Consider the following 26,891-nt stretch of genomic DNA (forward strand, 5'->3'; position numbering starts at 1 on the left):
AATGGACATTACTGACCACAATGGGAGTTACTCCTAAGTAAACATTTAAAAAAAAAAAATGGTGGGCTGGCCAGCCAGTGTGGTATATGTAGTGGTTCAGGAATTGGACTTAGACCTGACTGGCCCAAGGTTCAAATCCCTAATCAGCCACAAATTTTACTAGGTGATCTTGGGCCAGTCACAGTCTTTAAGCTTCATCTATCTCATAGGTTTGTTGTGAGGACAAAAGGAGTGAACCATGTTAACCACCGTGAGCTCCTTGGAGGAAGGGTGGCACAAAAATGTGAAATAAAGAGCCCTACTCAGACACTTCAAGTATCCTGGGAAGAGGCCACTGTTAAACATGTCCTGTGGCTCCAGGCTCGTGCGCCAGAACATGAAATCTGGGTGAAGTTGTGAATTTGGTATACCATTCCCCTGGCCTGTTGAATGGAAGGTGTGATTTTGGTTGGTCTTCCTAGTTCCCAAACTTGTGTTCCTGCCCTTTTCCTGGAAAACCGATTATTTCCTGGATTGGGTAGCAGAGCCTGGAATGTTGGCATTTTGTGGTTCATTTTAGCATGGCCACAGAATGCGTATGGTTTTGATTGCCTTGTGTGGACTAATAATTTACTAAATTTTGACTGTTTTATCTCCCTGAAGGGCATTCAAAGCGGACCAGTCATTCAAAACCATTCTTTTTGTTGTGTTTTCGAACTGAGAAGGATTAAGACCATTTTCAATATTGTACTGTTACCCTTTCCAAAGTTTGCATACCTCCCTAAAGCTAAAGTCCAGTAAACCCCCTTCAATTTAATGGCACCTTTGAGTAGACACACATTGAATTGCTATTTAAGACACAGCAGCTTTTGCGCAACAATGAATCATAAAAAGCCCATTTTGACTTGCTCTGTCTCATTTTGAATATGTTTTGGCTGGGGAAGGGTTAATAAAACATGGTATCAAAACCACAACTAAATATTGATCTGAAGTGTCTTGAACACATCCAGCTGTTTTTAGAATCCATTTCTTTCACTAAGCATTTGGTCGCTCAGTTCCTTCTCCAACCAGCCTAGTATTTATGCTCAGGAGGAAGGAATATGTGCACTTTCATTCCTCCTTGGAGCAGGGTGGCGCTTTTCCAACCTCCTGTGGTATGTTTTGGAGAAAGGTGAGCTAAAGGAGAGTTTAAAGGAGAGTTTTGCCACTGAGGCAAAATTTGGAAATTTCATTGTGGTCCCAGGGCCACATGCCACCCCCACCCCACCCCCTTCATGCAATAAATTCAATTAAATTTGTGATAATTAGAGAAGATTGATTAGAGATTTAAGATTTGTGGGTTGCAGATTTTGTTGCGTGCTGCGGCTGCAGACGATCTGTTGTCCTTTCTCTCTGGTGGTTCAGGGGGAAGCTTGGTGAAGACACTGGAAGTGATTGAAGGCTATCTTCTGGGAACCCATGGACCACTTCTCAGGGTCTCGTAGAGCACCTGTGCTCCATGGACCACAGGCTTGGAACCAGTGCTTTGGGCAGTGTTTCTCAACTGGTGGTACTCATACCACCCCATACCCCCACTACCTGGCAGTGAGACCATCAATGCAAGGAGGCCAGCAGCAGTAGGAGGGGACAGAGCTCCAGGGTGCACTAGTGGAAGTACCACCAGAAGTAACGGGTGATGATGTCACTGCCAGTCAGTGACTAGTGGCACTACCACTAGTACCAGTGATAGTGGTACTTCCACTGGGTGGACCATGTGTGTGTAAAATCACCTCTTCCGGGGTGTGCTTGTGATACACTCCACAGGGCTTTCCCCGCTATCTCCCAGCACTGGCCACTTGTGGGCCAGCTCTTGGCCTCTGGCTCAGGCAAGAGCCCAGGCTGTCTGTCAGTCAGAGGTGGTACGCTGGCTTCACCGGCTGCCACTGCGCATGCGGGAGACGCCATCGCGCGTGCTCCGCCCGAAGCGGGCCGTGCGCGCTCTCGCTACGGCGGCGCGCCTCCGCCTGTCTTTGGCCGGCGAACTTGAGAGAGCGTCGATGGGGGGTTTAAACGGCGAAGGTGGGAAAGGGTTGCAGGACGGCGACGCGATGGAACGAGGGGGTCTCGCGAGAAGAAGGCAGGGGGCGCGAGTGAGGTAGACCGGCAGTCTGTGCCCAGGGTACGTCGGGAGGTATGTATGTCTGCAGCTCTGGCCAGGCCCGGCCGGGCTGGGACCTGAGCGAGGGGAGGGGCCGTCGCGGGTGCGTGTCCTGGACCGTTGAGGCGACAGGTGTGGGAGGGCGAGAGAGGGCTGTGTGCGCGTGCCGCCTCCAACGGTCATTGAGGGGAGCGCGCGCGCCCCCCCCCCCGCTCGTAGGTGCTGTCACTGTGTCCTCGTGCCTGGCTGGTTTCTCTCCCCAACCACCTCCCCCCTCGGCTCAGCCCCTCCCCCCCTCCTGTGGGCTCTGCGTGGAAGGAAGGGCTCTTTCCAAGTCTTCTCCCCCTCCCCCTCGAGGGGGGAAGAGAATTCAACGCACCTATAAGTGCTGGGTCTGGTTTCAAATATGGTCTGCACAAGAACATAAGAAGAGCCTTGCTGGATCAGGCCCAGCAGCCCATCTAGTGCAGCCTCCTGTGCCTCAGAGTGGCCCACCTGGTGCCTGGGGCAGCACACAAGACGGCAAGAGACCTGCCTCCTGGTGCCTCCCTCTAAAACCAGGAGCCTGCACACCCATGGTGACCTGGAACCTCTGAGGGACTTTCCTCCACCACTCTCTCCAGCCCCCTTTCAGAGATACCGCATAGTCTAGTTAGTGAATGTTTCAAGCAATTTCCTCATGAGGAAGCCTACACCATGGTTTTTCCTGAAAGATTTGTACTTTACTATAGACAGGTTTTTCTTATCCTTGTTTGTCATTATCAAGTGGTCAAGACTCTGTGGCATATTGAAGCAGTGCCACAAATGCACAGGGGAAAAGTAGTTGAGGCTATGTTCTGAAACACCCTTCTGTCAAAAGACTGCATCAGCTAATGTAAAAACATAGCCTACATTACAAGGTTACTGTGAGGCTTTGGCTTGCGTATTCCCCTCCTGCCTTGCAGTTGAAGGGCCATTTGTGGTTTAGAACAAATTGCAGTTTCCTGTTTTGTCTGAATGTAGGAAAGTGTGATTAACTAAACCATAGTAACAGGCTGGGGCTTTAGTCCAATGCATTCATATCTCCTATTAAGTCCTATTGAACTAAATGAGGCCTATTTCTGAGTAGAGATGCATAAGAAATGACAGTAAGCTTTGTCAGTTTGGATGAAATTTATTCTGAACTACAAACAACATCTTTCTCTTGTGTATGGATCATGCACATCTGAGGCTGGTTGTAGCTCAAGCACACAACATGAAAAGCCATAGTTTTTAATTTTATCAGAACTGGACCCAAGTTTGATGTTTGAATCCACATGTGTATGCTTACATACACACATGTAGATGTGCTTTCTCTAATCATAGAAAGCTATCATGTTGGGGGTGGGGTCAAGGCTAACTGGATGCCCTTTCTGTGATGTGGTGTGTTCCCATCAGCAGGAAATTTTTGACGTGGCAGAGCATTAAATCTATGGGATCCTGCAATTGTTTCTGAATAGGTGCAAGTTAAGATCTAAACCATGTGATGGTTTGGGGTGGAGATCTGACCTTCAGAAGCAATTGGAAATAGTGGAATCCCCAGTTTCTAAATAGTGTTAGTATGTCTGATGCAGATTATCATGGAAAGCCATAGATGATTTTTTTAAAAAGAGGTCTCTTTTTTGTTCTGATTTCATTTGAAATGGGAATCTTATCTTTCTAAATAAAGCACAATTTAAAGCAATAACATTTGTAATGAAACAATTGTTTTCTTTTATAGTGTGCCCCTGGTGCAGGTTGGAAGGGGCTCCTCCTTCATTGTACTCATAGTACCACTTTGCTGGGTTTCAGGGCTACCCCGATGAGCTGCAGTTACTAGCTCATCACTGGCACTGATTGAACTCCTTTATATTGGAGTCTGCCTTATAGGTAGGCAAGAGCCTGCCTCTTCTTGTTGCCCAGCAACCAAGAAGCTTGCATTGGGTGCCTCAATAAGTAGTTGCTGACTGTGGGTTACCCAGTAGCTTTACCACTAGCTGTAGGATTGGTGGCTAGTTTGTTAGCAGAGTGCTACTTAGGGCATAATCCTAACCAGGTCTATTCAGAAGTAAGTCCTATTTTGTTCAGTGTGGCTTACTCTCAGGAAAGTGTGGTTAGGATTGCAGCCTTAGGGCCCAGTCCTATCCACCTTTCTAGCAGCCGCAATGCAGCCCTGACGTAAGGGAACAAATGCTCCAATACCTTGAGGAGGTCTCTGTGAGTGCCCCCCTACCACAGGATGCAGTGCATGCTCCATTGGCACAGTTGCACCGGCACTGCAAAATTGGATAGGATTGGGCTCTTAGTTGTCCAGGTGACCCTGGCACAGGGCTCAATGACCACGCACAGTGGGTGGCAGATTCTCCAAGGGGTCTTAGTGGGTTCAAGGCCAGGTGCAGCAGCACTGTTCCTGGTCAGATAGTAACCTCAAAATGAAATTGGACAGGAGTATTCAGGTTAGATCTTTAATCTCCCTATGCCAGTGAGACAGTGATGTGCCTCACACCTTGGGGAAAGAGATTTACAGAATAGAAATATGATTGTTACACATGTTGTGGTTGTAGTCTTCTAATGTTCATGATGTGTAGTTGCAGTCACCTAGCCTTTGGGCAGAGGTGAAAAATATACTTCTTAGTATTTATTTATTTATAAGTTTTCTGTATTGCCTTTTCCCAGGCTACAAGCCTGGCGTTCAACAAGATTAAAACATTCATAGGAGTACAAACATAAAGCAAAACCAGAGAGGGCTAAAAAGAGAAGATTAAAATATGAAAGCGTTGGGCAAACAGCAGGTAAAAAAGTCCAGTAGTCCCCCCAATGACTTGTCAAAACTTTCCCCCGCCGTATCCACTACCAAAACCATTTGAAATAAAGTTTTTACTCTCCATCAGAAAGTGTCCAGGGAAGAACCTGAGCGTAATTCACCTGGCAGGGAATTCCATATTTGTGAAGCCACCACCAAGGAGCATGTTTCCTCTCATTGCTGCCCCCTTGCTTCAGTCGAGGGGGGCACACAAAAATAGTCCCCTCTTAGGGTGATGAGCTGGTCTACATAGAAAAAGGCAGTTGTTCCAGGTACTCTGACCCCAAACATTTAAGGGCTTTAAAGGTTAAAACTGTTATCTTGAATTGGGACCTGAAACAAACTGGCAGCCAATGTAGAACAGTCAGGTGGAAATCAGTAGGATGTACGAACATAAGCTTTCTGAAAAATATAATAATTGGATATTTATATACCGCCTTTCTGGTCATCAGATTACTCCTTTGACTTTATTCAAGGTGGTTTACATAGGCATAAAAATATTATTTTGTATGAAATATTGATCATGGGTTGATTCAAATCTAGTGTAACATTTAGCACCAGTTAAAATCAGTGTATGATTGTAATCATAATCTTTTGATTGCAGGTAAAATGATAGTTGTGTATCCTGAAGCACTGACAGTAGTTTATAGTTTTGAAAAAAAATGCATACTCCATTTTTCTATACCAGCCAGATCCAATCCTATGTACATTTGTTTCAATAAGCCTAACTGAGACTTACTTCTGAGAAAACATACATAGAGTTGTAAAAGGAGCCAACTGACTTTTTTTAGACGTTAGTCAACCTTGATTGATTGAGCTGTTGCAAAATGCATCAGATTGTTTGCTGTAACCAGTGCAAGAAAAACAGCATGTGATCTGAGAGGTGTGTTTAGTGTTATCTGCAACATCATTAGGGAAGTTTCCACCTCATATTCTTGTCGTAGTTATTAATGACCAGACACTTGCTTTCAGAATCTTCACATTTTGATTGGTCTTGAGAACCAGCAATTATTTGTGGTCCTCCTAACCTCTTTTAATAACTGCCTCTCACTTTGCACTGGGCATTGGATAGAAGTGGTGAAAGTCTGTCTTGGTAATTCCAAAATATGGTACAAGGTATGTAAATTACCTTTCCCTTCTGCTGAGTTCCATAAACCTCTGGGGAGACATCATTCTTTTTCTTTGTGCATTTGGGAGTGAGTAGGATAAGGTGAGAGACTCGCCTTGCTCTTGAGTCCTCTGGAACTCATGCTGAGTTGGATCATTCAGTTGTCTTGTCATGTCTTGAAGGCACTCAGAAGCCAAGAGATACTTGTCAGTTCTAGCACAAACAGAAGCCTTCTTCTAACTCTTTTTTCTTCTTTCTCCTACCTCCAGTAGGTCTACTATTTTGTTAATGATGAAGCTGTCTGCTGGGTATGAAATTCATAGTGATTTCATTGTCAGTTAATTTGTACTGTTTTTATCAAAGTTAATTTTTAAAGTTTGGTTTAATAAAATTTGTCCATTCTGGTTTTTTAGACTTTTTTTGAATCCGTCGTTGAAAACCAAAAAGTTAGCTATGGATGGTCCTATCAGAGTCCGAAGCAATCAAAGGAGGTCTAGAATATCGGTGAAAAAGGTAAACTACTGCTATTTCAAAACATCTACTGTTGAGATTTACAGCTGAATAAATCTAACTGGTAGTCATGATAAGTGTTTTTTATTAGGCAAATATATTTCAGATGATTTTATTTTCTTAAGTTTGCCAATGTCTGTTTTAAGATTTGGAGTACTGTAGTTTGATAAGGATATTGGTACATTGAAAAGTATTCAGAGGAGAACAGAGGTGATAAAAAATCTGGAAATATCAGGTATGTTTAACGAGTTTGCACAATTTGTGTTCCTCAAAGCCTTAGAGTCCCTGAGAATCCACCACCGCCAAAACCGTCTTGATTTTTCAGATTTAGAAACAACCAGAACAGTGGCTTATCACATGTGTAGTGATACATGAGTGGTGGTGGATTAGGCTTGGTGGATTGCACATTGTGTAGTCTTGAGCAAAGACTTTTAGGAATATGCTGAATGTTCTGAAATATTGAAAATGTGTCTGGAAGTTAGACAGTTTTCCACTGAGGAATATTGATATGATACATAATTGCCTGCAGCTTGCAATAAGTGAGGAGTAATTATAAGAACAATTTTGTTTCCTCCTTATAGTGCATTAGATGCTGCCAATGCCATTAGTATTGAAGGTTCAGGGGTTGACCTAGGTGGATGGATTCTGCGATGGGCATGAGGTCTTGGCCCTGGTAGATTCCCAGTGCAACTCCTTCTCCTTGTAATAAGGTGAATGATAATATGAATTCAAAGTTGGAAGCATACGTTTCCTCAGACCTCCTACCAAACCATGATTTGAAGGATTGAGGCCCAGCTGTAGCATGTATACATCTTCCTCTTTTTGCATGACTTCTTAGTTTGGGTATTATGGCAAACCATGGTTAGCACTAAACAGGAAATAGAAAAGGAAGTCACATGTAGGGTGAAAGGAGGGAATGTGGAAGCTTGTGGCTTGTTCTTGATCTTTCAGATCATGAAAGAATCATGAAAGACAGGTATGAACTAATTTTGAGATTTTTTCAAAATTTTAAAAATGGCAGTTTTTGAGAGAACTGATTTTTTGAGAGAACCAATTTTAAAATGTTCAAAAATTATTAAAGCCATTATGTTATATATCAAATGAAATCCCATTAAAAGAGATTTAGAATGAGACAACTCCCAGCTATATATCCCAGCTGATGTCTAAGTTGCAGCTAGTTAAATTATCACTAGCATGCCATTTTTTGATAACCTTTAGAAAATATATTTTTCTCTGTGTGTTTAAAAATAAAAAAATGCATTTCTTCATTAACTGCATAGGAGCATTAAATATGACAAGTTTTATCAAAATCTAAGAACATGAGGTAGAAAAGTATTGTGATATTTGACACAGAATGACCTAGTAGAATTACAAACTTGTATTCTTTTTTAGGACCATCGTGGTCTGCATGGATATATATTTTTGGAACTATGGGCTGGATTATTTTGGGTCACGGGCTTGATCCAGCCCACAGATCGTAGGTTGCCTATCGCTGGTTTAAAGGATCATCTGAATTTAGTCTTAGAAATAATACAAAAGCATATATAGTTGGGATAAAACTTGAATCTATTGTAATCCGGAAAACTGCATAATCCCGCCTATTACCTGTGCATTGAAAAAGTCTAAGGTGAAACCATACTGCATATTAAAAATGTCTTAATTCCTGCTGAATGAAATTTTCTTTTTTCCAGAGCTTTAGTGAATGTGCACTGCCTCCTATAAAGATACTGTTACAGAGTCAAAAAGAATTATGCACAGTGTCAACAGAAGAGCTAAAGGAAGATGAAGACAATTTCAATGAGGTTTGGCATTGTGCTTCACTTCTATTTTGTTGTACACCTGAAAAATGCTTTTCATTTACAACAATAGCAGATATTGAGTATACACTACATTTGAAACAAAACCACTGAACCAAAACACAGAACTGTCTTCCAAGTTATCCTTCCACTGATATAAAGTGATTTGCACAGAATGTGCAGAGTTCTTGTGCACAGAAATCTGAATAGATCCTGACTTGGCTTTGCGGTTGCACAATGCATTGCACAAGATGTCACACACAAAATTGTCGGTATCTGATTGGAGTTCAGTTTCTTCTGTATGCACTTGCACAGCTGCATGATGAGCAGTGCAACATGCCACCTTATACATGTGCTCCTTAGGTTTCAACCCTCAGTATTGCTGCTTGGATTTATTTTTTCAACCGCTACTAAAAATGAAAGCACGTGCTATTTTCAGACTTAAAATTGTAGTGACAAAAATAATTTATGCAGGAACTGAACATTTGTACTTTAGAAAAAAAATATGAGTCTTTTAAATATGCTCAAGTATGAACCAAGCTGGAGAAAAAAAAATAGTATTTTAAAAAGAAATGTAAGATTGAACTATAACTTAGGGCGCAATCCAAACCTTGACTTAGGCCAGCCCAGGAGGGTTGCAAACGTTTTGTAAAGCACGTTTGCGCCTCCGTGGGAGGAAGCCGTGTTGGCGCATCTAGATGCGCCAATGTGCAGAGGCTGGCAGAAGCTTCCACAGTGGCTTCCTCACAGCCGCTTGTGTCGGCTCACCTGCGCCAACACAAGTGGCAAAGGTAGGCGTGGGGGTGGGGAGGAGGCAGGAGGGAGGCTTTTCTGAGCAGGGGGAGGGTGGGCACGCAGGGAGCCGGAGGCGGGGCTGGGACCCGACAGTTATGCTGGATCCCAACCCCCGTCCCTGTGGAGAACGAAGCGGCTTCAAGTCGCTCCGCTCTCCTTGAACTTGCACTACCTCCAGAGGTGGCGCAGATCTGAGGAGACCCATTGGGGCCAGCAGCCCTTACCCAAGGGTAAGGGGAAGAGTTTCCCCTTACCTCTGGCTGAGCAGCTGCTGGCCAGAAACCTGCCTTGGATGCAGCGCAAGCTTTCCTGGCTTGCCTGCTCCAGCACAGGTTTGGATTGCGCCCTTAGAGTGTAAATAATGTTCTAGGTGACTTTTAATGGGATGGATGCTTTATTAGACACTGGCCTAATCCCCTTGCCTGGTTCTTCCTGGCTAGATTGCATAGGTCAGGATAAGGGTTTCCTGGCCAAAGCAAGAAATATCTCTGGACGTTCTGTGCCAACAGTTTATTTTGCTGCAATAGAACAGTTATACGCAAAGCTTAGAATGCAAAACCTTCACAACCTTCTTGAATCTTAGCTAGGCAAATATTATACCAAGCACAGTGCCCTACATGTTGCTGTCACGTGGCCAATAAGGGTATTGAGTGTTCTACTCCTGCCCAGGACCTTGGCATTCACATGTGCAAGTTTTCCAGAAATCGTAGGTGGTATTTATAAAGAAACTTGGTAGCCATGAGTGCCTCTCCTTCTGGAAAATGTAGTTATTGGAAGCTATCTAGCAAAGAAACAATCTGTTTAAAGTTGTTTATTCATGTATATTTCTATAACAGGTCACATTTCTGGGTTTTGCTGGTGAGACAACTACTGCTCCTAAGGTATGGTACCTACATAAGAGACTGATTCAACTGAAATTTTGAATGCTTTGATAATGGGGAGCCCCATATCCTCAGATCCCATATCAGCGGTTTCACTTATCCATGGATCAGGGATCCATGTCCCCTCAGTGCACTTCCAGAGGCAAGGGGGAACTCTGCTCCCCTTTCCACTGGAGGGTCTTTTGAGCCCAGCAGAGGCTGCTCGCGTCTGCCCATGGCCTCTGCCAGGCTCAGAATGATCACTTCCATTTTTTCGGCAAAACTATGTGTCTTTTTTTGTGCCTTTAAAAGGCATTATGAGGGCAAGGGACGTTTTTCACTTCTTACAGTCCTTTTAAGCCCAGCAGAGAACACACACGGATGCTTGCGACCTCTGCCGTGCTCAGAAGATCTTCCAGAGGCGAGGGGAGCAGTGCTTCCCTCTCCTCTGGAGAATGGGGGAAGGCGTCCCCTATATCTGTGGATGCATGTATCTGCAAAGTGTTCAAAAATGGAACCCCTGTTTATGCAGGGCTTGCTTGTATTGCCACATTACAGTTCTAGTTAGTTATTCCTAGAATTGCATTGTTGCCTCAGAATTCAGTTTCCAATAGCATAGTATTGTGCCTTGTCAAAAAACTGGTAGGTTAAGATTGCAATTATTAATCTAAACATGACTTCATTTATCTTATTCTCAAGTGATTTTGTGTCATTTAGGAATTGTCCGCCATGTCTGTAGAGCTCCCAGATCTTCTGAAATCACTCCATTTGTGCAGTTTAAATGAAAATGAAGTTTTTTTCCTAAAGGATATACCTAAACAATTGGGAGCTAGTGATATTCATAAACAAAAGGTAAGAAACATAATTCTTTTTGCAAAGTACATATGATTGGTAATACGTTTCAGTTAGTTTACCTTTCATAAAATGCCTGTTGACACAGTGTTTTTCATATAAAGTTCAAACTCAAGATTCTTTCTAATTAATTACTCTGTGTTGGAAATTATCCAAGTGTATGATTTGATCTGTGTACTGTACGCTAGAGATGTGAAGGCCTGGATAAATTTAGAAGAAAGAGTTTTTTTCCCCAAGGTGTTTTGTCCAGTGGAAAAATTGAAAAATTAGGTAAGCACTGTGTAAACAAAGATGGAGGGCAAAAGGAGTACAATGCCTATCAATTAGTAACAACACTCACCTCGCTCCTTTGCGAGGATGTTAAAAATGCCAATCGGTAAATAAAACAAAAACCTGATATGATTTCTCTGGGTACTTTTCTTTTGCTTGATTATGCTGTTCCAGGGTTCTGGTCCTGGCACACATTACAGCAAGGTGGGCACAAGTGCTCCCATGATGCATCAGGCGCTTCTGATTTTGGACCTGGACAAATTTGCAAAGGGTGTATGTGTGACTCTCCATTTTATAACCTGTAGGGATTAACCTGATTTCACCTGTGTGTTTGGTGATGGGGGGCTGAGTTCACCTGAGTCCCTGAATGTGCCACTTCTGGAAATAGGCTGGCATCGCATTCCTGAGCTGGCTCAAAATCAAATTGTTTGTTGACCAGTTTTAATATCGGCTTCTCCAACAACAAACCAAAGAGCAGTCATGACTATTCAGCAAACACCTTCATGGTGCTGAGACATCACAGAAGCCTCTGGGAGTGTTCAAAAAGTTCAAAACAGATGAAAAATAGGACCAATAAGGAATTTTGAAAACGCGCTGGAAATAGCTTCTCAATTTTTTGTCTCAGAAAACATTTCATTCATTCTAAGATAAGAGTTTAAAATATTGTACTTTCCTATTTTTCTTCATGTTCACTCTGCAGTTGCATATAGTGGAGTTCTGCATGTAAGCAGAGCAGACCTCGAAAGCTTCTAAAGCTTTGTCAAGCATTCTGCTTCATACTTGACTTGGTGGGGAGGGGACGACCCCATGCATGGCTGGGTGCCTCACGTCTCATTCTTCAGTTAGTTCCATTTCAGCTACTGCTGAAGCAGCATTGTAAAGAGCACTTCTGATTTGTCTGTTTCTCCTTCAGAGAAGAGAGAGCATCTTCATTGTGGGACTATTCCATTCCCCCAACACCCCCTCCCCAAACAGGCATGATGTGGCAAAAGGTGCACTATCTTGGATCATTGCACCAAACTTCTGATACATGGGTTCCCCTTCTGTGATCTATCAAGAATTCAAAGAAAAAGGATTAACTCTCTTCCAATTGATCTCTGATGGCATGAGTCATCAACTCAAAGTAATTGAACAGTAGGAATTATCAGCTTCCCCTCAAGAGAATGAAGTGTTTTCACAGCATGCCAAGGGACTTATTCCTTGCCTGCAGCCCAGGTTCAGGCTGCAGTGAATGTTGTCATGGTCTCATACCACAGCTTGAACCTTGTTGCTTTCCCACTTCTTGATTTTTTGCTTCTTTCCCTCCTCTCCTGCTGTTGCATAGCTTCTGATTCTTTAGTCCCTGTTCCTCCTCGGCAAACAACAGCCACGACTATGCTACCACATAGACAAAAATATTTCTACTTGCCTGTACTCCAGTACACACTTTCTTGGAAGTAAGTCCATTGAATGCAGTGTTGCTTAATTTTGAGTAGACTTGCCTAGGATCTCATCAAAAGACCATCCCCTTGGCTTATCATAAGAATGAAAGAGCTGCCAGCCTCCCTGAGAGAACAGTCCAGTAGTCTGATTTCACCCTCCATACTGACCCTGGAAGGTGTTTTACTCCTGGGACACTATAGAGCAGTGATGTTATCTGTTCTATGTCACTGACCTTTCATATCGTATTGGCAACCTTCAGTCTCGAAAGACTATGGTATCGCGCTCTGAAAGGTGGTTCTGGCACAGCGTCTAGTGTGGCTGAAAAGGCCTTTATTCAAGCTTTACTGACCTTTATTCAAGCACTATACCCTGAACAAGGCCTGATTCCTCATTTGAGCACAATGTTGTACAGGACATCTCCTAATGACTCACCTCCAGCCAATAGGGTAAACATAGTTAATCTCAAATATGTGCAACTGCACAGAGACCACAGAGGAAGAGGACAGATAGCTTACCTATGATAATGATTCTTTGAGCAATATTCTGCGCAGTTACATGATCTGCTTGACCATCTTCTGTGCCAGTCTGGTTGTACGTTCCAATACTGGCTCCACCAATCGGGATTCTCCTTACGTAGAGATTTGGAGCCATGGGTAGTTATCCCCTTTGAGCATAGGAGCAGAGCTTCACTATGTGTGTCTGCACAAAAGACTGCTGAAAACACTGTTGTTGCAGGTAAGTTACCTGTCCTTATACCTTCAGAATGCTTTCTAATAACTATGCAAGACAATCTACAGTATTTGGCAATCATAATTCCTATGTACTACTCATGTATCACTTATAAATCCTCTCACTTGATTTGATTTTACTATCCACTGCTACTGACCTGTGTTTGGAAATATGCATTTTTGAAAAATATAGTTGTATCATGTAAATGTGGATCTAAGCTAATGAGTTTAGAATTGAAAAACAAGTAAATGTTGTTGAATTACAATTTTTGTTTGTTTGTTTGTTTCTTTGCAAGAATCGCCGCTCACGAATACTGTGTGTGATGAGATTATCACCTTCATTTCCAAGACTCAAAGTTGATTCTGTATTTACTTTGCTGAGCAAGTATGCTGCTGGTATAAGATGTACTGTGGAAATGTGCTTGTTTCAGAAGCATATATCAGACATACCCCACACAGAGGATGATGACACTAATCGGTCAGTGTCATCAATTGAAGATGATTTTGTTACTGCTTTAGAGCATTTAGATGAAGATGATCCTACAAAGATATGTTCTGGTTAGTGTTCCTTCATATTGTGACAGATTAAATAATTATATAGATTTTGTACTGTAACTTTAGAGGGATTTTATACTCTAGTAAATCTTTACTTTAGCAAAGCACTTATTTTTTAAAACACTTTTTTATGTTAGTTTTTTTTTTTAAACAATGTTCATTAAGTTCATCAATGAAAAGCTGGTTTTAGTTTGGAAGATGTATGATTTTTACTGTGTCCTTCTAGTAAAGAGCCATTTACTGTACTTTTTCTTGAATGTCATATTGATATTTTTTGTTTTAAAACACATTTTTTTGTGTACAGTTGACTTCAGATATCATCCTTCTTCCTGAAGTGGTAGCTTGCAATTGCATAAATATAAGGTGTCCCTGAACTAGAGCCCAAGTTGCCAGTCTAAGGCTACAGTCCTATACATACTTTCTTGAGAGTAGGCCCTATTGGACACAATGGGACTTTTTCAGCGTGGCCAGATACATTGAAGAATACAGTGCCTATACCTTTAACCATTGTATAGAAGAGGGAATTTTGGCAGGTGCAGCTTTTTAAACCCTTCCATGTTGAGCAGCACCTGCCCAAATTTCCTCTTCTACAGAGTGGTTAAAGGTATAGGTACTCTGTCCTTCATTGTATCTGGTCACCTTGGGCTTACTTCTGAGTAGACCTGCATATGAAGGGCTGCAAATGTCCTTCGCTTTTTTTGCAAAAGGAAATAGATTTGATTCATAATTTAAGATTTTTGGAGACATCTCAGACCACAGTCCGATCCTATTGTGCGTAAGTCCCATTAAACTCATTGGGATTTACTTCCAAATAAACTTTCATGGAATCATGCTGCACATCACTTATTGCCAAAAAAGTAACTAAGGCCCCGATCCAGAACAGTGCATGCTGGCTTACTGCCAGTGCACACTGTCACAAACATGCTGTAAGGCACATTTGCAGGCATTACCGCCGGCCCAGTGCTGTAGCTGGCCCAGCGCAAGCTTGTGCTGGGACAGTGCTGGTCAGAGGCCAGTGATTTGCTGCCAGGCACTCTGTGCGAAGCGCCTGGCGGTGGAGAGGTAAGTCGGGGCATAGGGGGAGCTGGGGAGGAGATGTTACAGAGTGGGCGGAGAGTAGGGGGAATGCGTGGTGGGGAGAGGGATGGGGTGGGACTGACAGATCTCCGCTCCATTGGATTCGAAGCCCCGTGTTGGGCCTCACGTCCCAATACGAGGCTTCTTGATTCTGTGCCAGCTAAAGAGCCACCACAGAGTCGAGGTGAGGCTACTTTCCTTACTTGGGAGAAGGGAATGAATGCCCCCTTCTCCCGAGGAGCCGCCGCCAGCTATCCAGTGCCTGCAGGATACTACGACAGCCATTTTGGTGCCGCAGCAGCGCTGCGTCCCGGGCAGCACAGAATTGGCTGTAATTTTATTCTACAGTTACCTTGCAATATTTTACCTTCAGGAATCTTACATCTTCCTTTTTGTTTTCTTCCCTTTGGACATAGGCAAAGTTACACCGGAGAAATGTCAAGATGCTACTTCACAGACTAGCTTGGCTCATAGCTTAGAATCTACTGGTCAAAAGTTTGTTAATTCCGTGCATCGAAAGTCTGCCAAACCATCATCTTCTCTAGTTAACATATCAGAACATAAAGAATTGTCATCTTCCGTGAGAAGCTCAGTCACAACTTCAGTTTCTGATCTGTGGATACAGAGAAGTTTCTTCAAGCATCATAATTCTTCTGACCAAAATCTTAATGTTTTACATAAAACACTGTTTTCTTCCTCTCCTGCTGACTCATCAGAGTCAGATTGCTCTAGTCCAAGTCCTGTTATTTTCTTAGATGAAGAAGAATATCAAAGAAGCTTGAAAGCAAAACTTCAGCTACCAAAAATCCCAGTAATGAAAGATGGTGTAGAAGATTCCGACTCTGAAGTCAGTGAATTTTTTGATAGTTTTGATCAGTTTGATGAGCAAGAACAAACTCTTGAAAGCAGTCTTAAACATGGTAAGGACCCTGTCCTAAGTAATCCATCCCAAAAGAAAGTGATTTCATATAAAAAGTCATGCTCTAAAACAACTGCAATGAATCCTCAAAAGTTCAAGTTTGATCGTCCCGCTCTTCCAGCGAATGTAAGGAAACCAACACCCCGCAAACCAGAATCTCCATATGGCAGCCTCTTGGATGTTCCGGATTCCCCCCGTCCAGTGAAAACATCAGGAGATGATGGTGGAGGTTTGTTCAGCCCTGTCAGATCATCAGCTTTCAGCCCATTAGGCAGCTGCTTTTCTACAGAATGCCTTTGTCAAAGAAATATCAGTAGAGATACCATTAACCAAAATCACAGTCTTCTCTGTCACACACATTCAGATTTTGCAAATAATATTTCCATTGAAATTCTAGATTCTGTTTTTAATTCTCGTTCCTCATTATGTAAATATACACAGGATGTTTCCAATAGAATTGCCTCAAAAGAAGAAAAAGGTCATACTGCAAAAGGGAAAGTCACTGGAAGAGAAGTAGAAAAGAAAGGTAGATCGAAACATAGGTCGCTAATTATTAAAGACCACATCCAGAAATTTGCATCAGAACTTGTTGAAAAGAGTTTTGGCAGCGCTTTTAAAGATCTTCACAAAGGTTTTTCTTCGTGTACTAATGCACTTTGTCACTTAGCTGCTAAACTGACTTCTTCAATCTTTCAAATGGCTTTTTATGAGATTGGGTGGCAGCAAGCCTCTTCACTGAAGGAAAAAGCTATTAATGGACTGGCAGGCTTTTTGGTGAGTGAAGCAATAACAGGTGCTTTAAAAGAGCTACGCTCTGTGAAGCAACAAATATTTACCAATACAGTAGCAAAATTTGCAGCCGACCTTGCTGAGGAGCTAATTTTTGAGGGAATAATGGAAGTATGTCAGTTTTCACAGCCATCAACACCAGCAGCTTCTCAGAACTGGTTCTTCAATTATAATGATAACGTTGTAAAGTCATATGCCAGAGACTTGTCTGAATCAGTTATTCAGGAAGCTTTCATTGAGTTATCTCAGGTTGATGTGACCTTTACAACACAAGCAGCAATTAGTATTTCAGTGGACAACATGAAGTATGTAAGTGCAGAAAGTATGCAGGAGTCAACACAAACCTCCACTGCTTACTCTGATTTTGATGACAAAGTGCCAATAGTCCTAAATCCAGGAAAGGAATTAAAAAAGGAATATACTATCCATGAAGCCTTGTTCTATACTTCTGGCATTGCAAGTTCAATCCCTGTGCCCTTTGCTGGAAGCATTCTTTGTCAGAGTCATATTTCATCTAATATAAAGGCAAGAAATAATTCCACATCTGATGGCAATCAAAGAACATTCAAGCACTCTACAGAACTCTGTTATACAACAAAAAAGAGACAAGATGAAGTGGCATCACTTATTTATTTATCAGCAGACAATAGTCCAGGTAGTGAATGTAAAGTGCATTTTAAACAAACAAATAATTCTGAAGTCAGTAGCTTATCAGACTCAACAGGGGGGCGAAACATCAGTAATTTTTCTGGAACAATGGTAGATATGATAGTTACTGAGGCCTATGAAACAGTTACCTCTTCCAAGGTTTCTAAAACTGCAGAGCAGTACACAAATATGTTAAAAATGGAGAACACACCATATTTGCAGTGCATTGGTGAAGACACTTGTAAGAATATGTTTGGTAATTATTTGGCCAAGCGAATAGTAAAACAATCTATAGATGAAACCAAATCTGCATGTTCTGCTACAAGTGAGAAATTTGCATACTGTGTGGGTTTGGGGACTAACCAAAAAAGCAGTATAAAAGAACTTCATAGTGCAGTAAAACCATCTGAAAAAAAAAAGATTGTCCCAGTAATTGTGGGGCAGCAGCAGATGCCTTTGAACAACTCATCTAAATTCCATGTAACTCCAGTTTACTTTAATAGGTGTTTGCTTTCAGGATCTAAAGAATCTGTTGAGGAAAAAAAAAGACATGTAGCATGCAAAGCTTCTACATGCGAGTCTTCTCCGTGTTCCTCTGTGACTTTCTTAGAGTTTCCAGATTTAGAAATTTCAGCAAAATCCTTAAGTAATCCACTGGAAAAACGCACTATCTATAAAGCAACAGGATGTTCTGGATTTCCTCCTGAAAAAATTCTTGATATGAATACCCTCACTTCTGTGATGTCTAGCTGTGGTGATGCATTTCAGATAGAAGATAAATTGAGCATCAGAGATGGGAATCTTTGTGTAGTGCCAGACACACCACCACCAACACCTTTAATACCATCTCAAGCTAGCTCTGAATGGAATTTAAGGAAGTTAACAAAGAAACTTAAAGGTCAACTAGCAAAGGAATTTGCACCTGCTACGCCCCCTTCTACACCATACAGATCAGAAATAGATGAGGTGTCTGAAAATGAGCATCACTACTTAGAAAAGGAAGAATTTATACTGAAATTGATGCGATCTCTTTCTGAAGAAGTTGAGATCAGTGAAGGTGAAGAGCTTTCTGAATCCCTAGCAGAGAGAGTTAAAATATCGGTAAGGACAATGGAGTATGCAGATCAACTAGCCAGTCATATAATTTCTGTGGCCACTGAAATGGCTGCTACACATTTAGATGATAAAACAGTTAAACTGGATAACAATAAATATTTCCAACTAAGCATGGAAGACAAAAGATGTGTATATACTACATTTATGAATGTTCCAGAAAAAACTTTCAATTCATTGTGGGTTTATGCTGGTGATATGGCAGGAAAGGTCATTAGCGAAGCTAAGAAAATGGTAAAGACAAGACATTGCAAGTTTCTGAAGCCGAAGCAAGTTAATCAGCTGGCTGATTGTTTTCATCATAAAAGAAACTATAATGAATATTGGTCAAAAGACAGGAGGTATCCCTTGGCAGATCAGTGGTCTAAGGAAACTGACTCTATACTCTCTTTACCCCAGACATCACAAGATCCAGGCCTGACATCGAAATATCCAAGTTGTGAAAGTGTAACTGATGAATACGCAGACCACATCATTCAGATTCTGAAAAAAGAAGGAGGTCATAACGAATTAATAATGGATCAGTTTGCCAGTAGAATTGCTTACAGATCTATAAAATCTGGTATGCAGCAAGCAGCCCGGAAACTCAAGATGAAGTATAATAGAAATATAGTTCCTGTTCAGACCTCAGAGTTAAACAGTAAGCTTGAGCTTTTTGAATTAATAAACGTGGGTGCAGATAAAAAGAAACAGAAGAAAGGTAACATTCATAAGTTTGGAAAGCAACCCTATGAAAATAAACGCAACCAGCACAAAACTGAGTGTCCAAAGCTATTAGATTTCTCAGAATCTCTTGCTCATCGTATAACACATGATGTAAAAAAAAGAATTAAAATGTCAGCAGCTTGTTTGCCAAAATCTTTGACAGATTCTTGTTTGTATAAAATGTCGAAAGTTGATAAAGTTGAAGAGCCTAAAATGTTTTCTCCTTTCAGTTGCAAACAAAAGCTGTACCATAGCACAGGCAGTTTAAATGAATATACCTACAGAGATGGCATTATTCATGCCATAGAACAATATGCTAGGAAGGTAGTAGATGACACTTTAGAAGTAAGCTTGGAATCTGCCTCTCTCCAAACAACTGAAAACTGGAGAAATGGAGATAGTTCAACATATGCAGAGAAGTTGTCTCCATTTTCTGCAACTTCCTGCAGATACTGTGGGGTGAAGGAACATCAGTATTATACAGGGCGTTCATCTTTGCATCTGCCTGAACAAGAACTATATTCTGAAGTTCGGCAAATTCCAAACACAAGACTAGGTGGAATTTGTCCAAAATCACGTGTTCTTCACTTGGATATTCCTAAAATTCATATTGATATGGATGAGAAGGTAGCATTTGTTGAAGATGTGGCTTCTACAGCTTTTGACAGAACGGAGAGACAACTTAGTAATACAAGTTTGGCAGCTGATAGTGGAATTGGCCAAGATGGAATCAGTTTTGCTGAAAGCCTTACTACAGAAATCATGACTTCATGTATGACAAATATTGGTCAGTCTGTCAACATAAGGTAATGTTAAATTGTTTATATTGCTTTTAATATTCATAACATCAAACTATATTCAATTATGAAAATATTCAGCTGTTCATCTTCCATGTGCTATAGATTCCCATTATGTAGAATTTGAGAATGAGGCCTTGTATTTGTAATAAAAATAGATATCTGTTGCATGGTGTATATGGACAAGTATGTGGAGTGCAAGAGAAGAAACCTTTAAAGATTACAATTACTTTTTTGAATTGTGACCAGGATTATATAATTCTTAAGATGATGAACTACATTTTTATAGCTTTGCCTTGTGAGTGAATACTTTTAAAACCAGTTCTTGGTGATCTACATATCCTGACGTAGATTTGGTAGGCTGTAGTGTGAAAAGTCACTGAGTAGTTAAGAAAAAGCAACAGGGAATCATTGCTTTTGTCCATCTTTATTCCTTACCAAGATAGGACACTTTGTCTGGGAGTACCAGGACTTTGACTTCCTATTTGATCAACTGCTTTAAAAACAAGGAATTGAGATGGATCTTTGATTAATGGGAGTACTTAGAACACCTTTTAAGGAGAGATTTTTAATCACCTTTTTGTTCTTAAAATATCTGCTTGAAATAAGAAGGCTTACTTCCCTGCCTGATGATGATCACTGCTATAAACAGACCAAGCAGGTTTTTTTAAAAAATGTTACTGTACTGTTAATATAAATTCATACATTACAAACCCAAGATATCATTATACAAATAATTCTCTCTTGTAGCGAAAACCAAATAACAGCATCAGCAAGTTGAGCTCCATTGTATTATACACAGTGTAATAAAAGAACATATAGGATCTCGGATCTGATTCAATATGGAATAGAGAAACTCCAGGCCCAATCCTATACAGTGTGCACCTGCTTACTGCCAGCGCGCACTGTCACAAATGTGCCTTAAGACACGCCTGCAGCCCTCAGCACCAGTTCAGCACTGGTGCTAGCTCAGTGCCAGCCAGCGTTGGGCTAGTGCCAGTTCACTGCTGCTGCTCGGGCAGCGGAGAGAGATCTGGAGGAATGGGGGAAAGAGGGGAGGAAGGGTTCCAAGGTGGGGGGAGGCAGAGGGAGGGTGGAGAGGAGGCGTGCCAAAAGGGAGGGAGTGGTGCGGGAGGGAGCGAGACTGGTGGAGTTTTGCTCCACCGGATTCTGAGCCTTTGTCTTGGACCACTAGCCTGACACAGAGGCTCTTGATTCTATGCTGACCCTTGGGTTGCCGTAGAATCAAGTAGCCCCATTGCAGGGCTATTCGCCTTACCTGGGGGAAGAGTACGAAAGTCCCCTTCTGTTGAGGAGCCACTAGTGCTGTTTCAGTTGCATTCAGGATGCTGCAGAAGCTGTTTTTGGCACTGCTGCAGCCCCACATGCTGGGCAGCTCAGTATTTGGCTGCCAATCACTAAACAAACTGGTCATCTGGAAGTCTACCTTAGTTACTCTGACCAAGTTACAGCCCAATCCTATTCACGTCTACTTGGAAGTAAGTCCCGTTATAGTCAGTGAAGCTTACTCTTAAGGAAGCATGCATAGAGCTGCAGCCTAAGGTCTCAATCTGATCCTTTCCCTCCCCCACTGATGCAGCAATGCTGCTAGAGCACACGCAACCTGTGCTGGGGGCAGTCCCCGAGGTCTCCTCCATCTAAAGGAACGTTTGATCCCTTGCCTGAGGGTAAACCTCCAACACTGGAACTGGTCTATACAGACCTGTGCCAGTGATTTCACTGTCACAGATCTGAGTGGACCCAGGAAGGCAGATTGAGGCCTGGAAGGGGGATATGATATCAGCAACAGCATTGCCACCACCCCAGCCTTCATCCTGCTTCCCCATCTTCTCCCCATTCCCTTCTGCCTTGTTTCACTCCCTCCCTGCCTCCCTCCATGCTCCATGTTGATTTACAGGCACTGAGAGGCCTCCAGGGACCGCTGGCAGGCTGCTGCTGCTGCTCACCACTTGTGCTGGTGGCAGCTTTGCTTCTCCAAACAGCATTTTGCAACAGCTGCAAAAAACCTTACACCACTGGAACATTAGTACTTGCAGCATAGGACCCACATAGGTTTGGGATGCAAGTTAATTTATCACTCAGTTCTATTTGGGTTTACTCAGAAGTGAGTCCCACTGGTGTTCACAGGGCTTACTCCTAAGTAAGTGTGTATAGGCTTGCCACCTTAACCACAATAAGGCATTTCCCAAAATACAGATAAGTCATTGTTTTTTCTGTATTTGTAACTGGTTTCTTCAAGTTCCAACTCGATTACCAAATCAAGGGCTCAATCCTAACCCCTTATGTCAGTGCTTTCCAGCACTGACATAAGGGCAATGCAGCTCTGAGGTAAGGGAACAAACATTCCCTTACTTTGAGGAGGCCTCCGTGAATGACACCCAACTGCTGAATGCAGCACATGTCCCATTGGGGTTAGGATTGTGCCCCAAGTTGCTTTTCAAAGAGGTGACATATCAACCTCTTCTTATCTGCAGAGGCAAAACCTGAGGGGCAAGGGGGACAAATGCCCTGGATGCCAGGCTGTAGGGGTGGTGCCATACCACCATCCAGCCCTCTGCTGCACCCCCCCCCCCCGTGCCACTCAGGGCAAAAGCCCAGAGGTGTTCTGAGGCCTGGGGAAGCAGCATGCTGCCTCCCCATCCCTCTGAATGCCTTGTAAAAGCTTGGAGGGCCAAAAAGCATCTCTTCCAGTTTCACAGAAGAAACTGAAAGTGACATTTCTAAGTCCTTAAAATGCCTTCTGAGGGACAGGAAGGTTTCCTCAGCCCTCAGAATGCCTTCTAAATGCATTAAAACCACTTCCATGGTCTTTTGTGGCCTTTATAAGGCCTTAGAACGGTCAAGGAGGTTGTGCGCTGCTTCCCTGGGCCTCCAGAAGGGAGGCAGGTGGTGACTGCCACCACCAGCAGGCTGCCTATGGTCTTGGCCCTGGGTGGTACCAAAGCCAGGATCCCCATTACTTGTCTGTAGATCAGTTTGAGAAAACAAAATAAGTTTTATTAGGAGATCTTATGATAAAGCATTCCCAATCATATCCTTAATATCTTTCAAAATAATTTTCAGCATGGAAAGGTTTTCTCAAAATTCCAGTAGATATGAATCATATTTGCACCAATACTTCCACATTCTCCAACAAATAATCAGTTAATAATGAACAATGGATAAATCCAAGTTTAGCCATAGTAAGATACTACTGCATCTTCAGTTTATAAAAGCTCCCTTTAAGGTCCATATGGTATATTGTTTTTGGAATGCTTACCCATATCCATTTCCATACATGGATTGCATCTAAAAAATTTTTGCTTGAAAGGAGGTTGGGTTTGCGTCTAACATTACCAGCTGTTCATGAAAGATACTCTTAGATAACATTTATATAGTATTGCTTTTAGATAAGTACGTATTAAACCAAGCAGTTTTGACTTACTCTGATAAGCCATGATGCAACTGGATCCAAATTGTGCATGGTTGCCTATGCTTCCCTGTAGCACTCCCTTTGCCCTCCATTTCCTTCTGGGGTTAAGTTTTATCTCACAGGGCATGGACTATGACATGTTAAGGAATTTGAGCAGACATAGGCATATGGAAGAGATCTGGCAAAAGACTTGGTTGCTATCACACAAGACCCTTTTTATTTTTAGGGCTAACTGGTCAGAGTAGGAGCTCGACTGAGATGTTCTCAAGGATTCCAATGGGCTCTTCCTGCCTCAGGGTTCTTTGTTAACTCAGATTAAGCGGGTCTGAGTTCTGATCTTAGGGGGGTTGGTGGCAGGTAATGCAGCCCTAGATGTATTGCCTCCTGAATGCACTTTGTCTTGGTAGTGGATGCAGTTCCTGCCTTGAAATGACCCCGGGGAGGAGTCTGACGGGCTTTGTATCACCACCCAATATGAAGTCTAGCCTCTTCCTTCAAGTACTGTCTCTGCCAATTTTCTGCGACAACCCCCCATTGTCATTCTCCTCCTCTCTCTGACTACTACTTTTCATTCCTCTCTCTTCATGCCTATCCCTTCATTGGCCCGGGGCCTAGGAGAGGGGGATAAAGGGGGTAATTTGTACCCAGGCCCAGGGTCAGAAAGGGGGCCCAGGAAGTTCCTGGGATCTGACATTTTCCTATGTCACCTGAACTCGCTGCCGGTGTATAATGCTGGGACACAACCAGATGCATGCAGTGTTCGCTGCTGCAAGCCATACACATCAGACTCAGGAATGCATCAATGACCCTCCTTAACACAGTATCAAATCTGGGAGGAAACTAACCTGCCTCAGTAGCTCTTTGGCTTGTGGATCCCATAACCTTGAAGGAGTATATGGAAGCTCAGGGACTCAGCTGCAGGGCTACAGCTGCTGCAGAAGTTCATTTTGGTCCATTCTAGTGTGAGGCTAAATACGATGATGCTAATTTTCTGCAATGGATTTTATATATTTCAAAGATTTTAGAGAGACTTAGGAGTGTGTTTTGTTTTCCGTATTACTTTATCTAGCTACCAATGCTGCATGGTTGGGTAGACTTGGGCTCTGCATCAAGAACCTAGTAGACCCGAGCTCCAAAGACTATTGTGGCTGTTAGCACCTTCCCCCTGCCCTTCCTCCCCCCCCAGTCTGCCTGCCCCCATTACCCCCCTTTCTCTTTGGGAAGGGACCCAAAAGAAACTTTGCACCCCCTTATAAAATTCCTCTCATAGGCCCTGCATTGGCCCATGTATCTACTTCCAATCAGCCTTCTCTCACTTCCTTCCAGTCTGTTGCCTTCCTTTTCTATTTCTCTCAATTCTGTGACTCCTCTCTTTCTCTCTCCTTGTGTTTGTGTCCTCCTCTGCTCTCAGTAACTGTTATGAAGGAGCTGCTACTTTCTCAAAGGGAAAAAAAATATTCCTTAAACTCATACCTGCCAGTACATAAGACATCTTATCTTGGTTTTAGACATTAATGAGCACTTCCACATGGGTAAGCACTTCCTACCCCTGCTAACTGGGTAAGAAGCACTTTTTAAGTGGGTGTTCTTCTTTTATTTAGCGGGGGGGGGGAAGAGTAACTTGCCCTCCTCACCCCAGCACTGTCTTTTCTAGTGGCTGTCTGCTGGTGTTCTTCTGCATACTTTTAGATTGTGAGCCCTTTTGGGACAGGGAGCCATTAGTTGTTTGTTTGATTTTCTCTGTAAACCACTTTGTGAACTTTCCATTGAAAAGCGGTATATAAATACTGTTGTTGTTGATTAATTAATTATTATTCATTAATAATAATAATAAATTAATAATTAATTAATAATTATTATATATTAATAATAATAATATCAGTGATGGACAATAAGCAGGGGAGGGAATTTAATTGGAAGGGCAATCGAACTATTAGTAGAATGGCAGTGATGTTGTTTCCATTTTTATTTAGCTCTGTGGGAAAAGAGAAGTTTAATTCTGCTGAATCCATAGTCAGTCAGCCGATGAGTTTGAGTACTGGTGATGATAGCACCGGCAGCTGGTCCAATCTGAGTTTTGAAGATGAGCATCCGGATGAGAATAGCAGTTTTCTCCACCTCAGTGACAGGTAACTATCTCATATGCTCAGACCCTCATAAAATACATTCCCATATTTTAAAAACCATTTTTATTAAGATGCATTTTCAGTAGTCAAAACATTAAGTACAGAGATAAAGCATAAAAACACAACACCTTAAACAGCATCAAACTTTTAAAAAATTGAACTATTTTGCCATTAGTGGCTGGCATGAAAATCTTTGTGGGCTGAGGAGAAAGTAATCTCTAGTAGAATTTGTTTATTCAACATTTTAAGGTTCATAGTAGACAATTAAAACATGATTTACAATTGTCACTTCTCAAATATTTCTTAAAAACATTATTTCTACGGGGAATGGTTCAGTCAGAGTTGAAAACCTTGGAAGTGCTTAACTGTGATCATATGAAGGTATGATATATGTATGTTATGGTGAACAAGAAGCCTTTGCTCTTTGTTAAGCACAGTGCCTGTGTTTAAAGTGGTTCTGGCCTGCCTGGCTCAAGTCTACCATTGTGAACTCTTTACCCCTCTGCTCAGGCCAGTTAGGGTCCAATCCTATCCAACTTTCCAGCACTGGTGCAGCTGCAATGCAGTCCTGAGGTAAGGCAACACATGTTCCCATTCCTTGAGAGGCATCTGTGACTTCCTCCCCACCATTGGTATGGCTGCACTAGCACTGGAAAATTGGATAGGATTGGGCCCTTAGTCTGGTTACACTTTTAGATGGTCTATCCAGAAAGTATATAGGAAAATGCCATCCTGGCTAGCACCTTTGTCCTTTAGAACAATAGGACAGGAATTTCCCAGCTGGCATCCCACTGAGTTCTGCCCATTGGCTGATTCCTCCCACCTGATTACAGCTTAAGGGAAGTTCTAGTGGTTGGGCTAGTTTTTCCCACGTTAGGACAATCTGTTGAATAATGTCAAATACCAAAACTCAGTTAAAGTGGAAAGGATGGTTTGAAGGACTTGCATGATGGTGGTTTGGGAAAGCCAAATTTCTTTCCTCGACATGACCCTTCCCTTCTATGATTGTGAAGATTCAATGCTTCATCCTGTGTTGGATGAAGCCTTAGGGCCAGTGCAGCTGCAGCTTCAATGTAAGGTAAGGGAATAAACGTTCAAGAGTACCCTTGAGGAGGCATCCATGACTGTCCCTCCAACCACAGGATGCAGTACACACACTGTTGGCACAACTGCATCAGTGCTGGAAAGTTGGATAAGGAAATGTTGACTAGGAATGTCTTTTGATTTCTATATTGCCTTTGACCATGAGCATCTTATTTTCCTTGCTTTGTATGTTGCCTATTTTCCTTTTAATAAACTCATTTTTACTTTAAAAGAACACTGTCTGATTAAGACAAAAGCTAAAGAGCTGTTTGCCTCCTCATACTCCTTGGGTCAATTTTAAGAGTGCTGTTGGGAGTGTGAGTAGAGGGCAACTGACTCTGGTGGCATCCCTCTTCTCTCCTCCAGCAAGGAGGATACCAATCCACTTA

The 26,891-nt window shown here is 42.3% G+C and overlaps 1 protein-coding gene across 4 annotated transcripts in view; it reads left to right on the plus strand.

Moving 5' to 3' along the window:
- The first annotated feature begins 2,006 nt into the window (after positions 1 to 2,006).
- Positions 2,007 to 26,891, plus strand: part of AKAP11 (A-kinase anchoring protein 11) — a 78,427-nt gene continuing 53,542 nt past the window's right edge. For 3 of the 4 annotated variants that reach the window (XM_066619783.1, XM_066619779.1, XM_066619782.1), the window contains exons 1-8: positions 2,007 to 2,149; positions 6,438 to 6,537; positions 8,226 to 8,336; positions 9,962 to 10,006; positions 10,703 to 10,837; positions 13,554 to 13,815; positions 15,306 to 19,869; positions 25,267 to 25,422. In XM_066619783.1, coding sequence (XP_066475880.1) covers positions 6,478 to 6,537; positions 8,226 to 8,336; positions 9,962 to 10,006; positions 10,703 to 10,837; positions 13,554 to 13,815; positions 15,306 to 19,869; positions 25,267 to 25,422 — 5,333 coding nt within the window. In that variant the 5' untranslated portion in view covers positions 2,007 to 2,149; positions 6,438 to 6,477. The remainder of the gene's footprint in view (positions 2,150 to 6,437; positions 6,538 to 8,225; positions 8,337 to 9,961; positions 10,007 to 10,702; positions 10,838 to 13,553; positions 13,816 to 15,305; positions 19,870 to 25,266; positions 25,423 to 26,891) is intronic. The other variant, XM_066619780.1, reaches the window with a different exon arrangement.

Source organism: Tiliqua scincoides, chromosome 3 (genome assembly GCF_035046505.1).
Source record: "Tiliqua scincoides isolate rTilSci1 chromosome 3, rTilSci1.hap2, whole genome shotgun sequence".
Classification (NCBI taxonomy): domain Eukaryota; kingdom Metazoa; phylum Chordata; class Lepidosauria; order Squamata; family Scincidae; genus Tiliqua; species Tiliqua scincoides.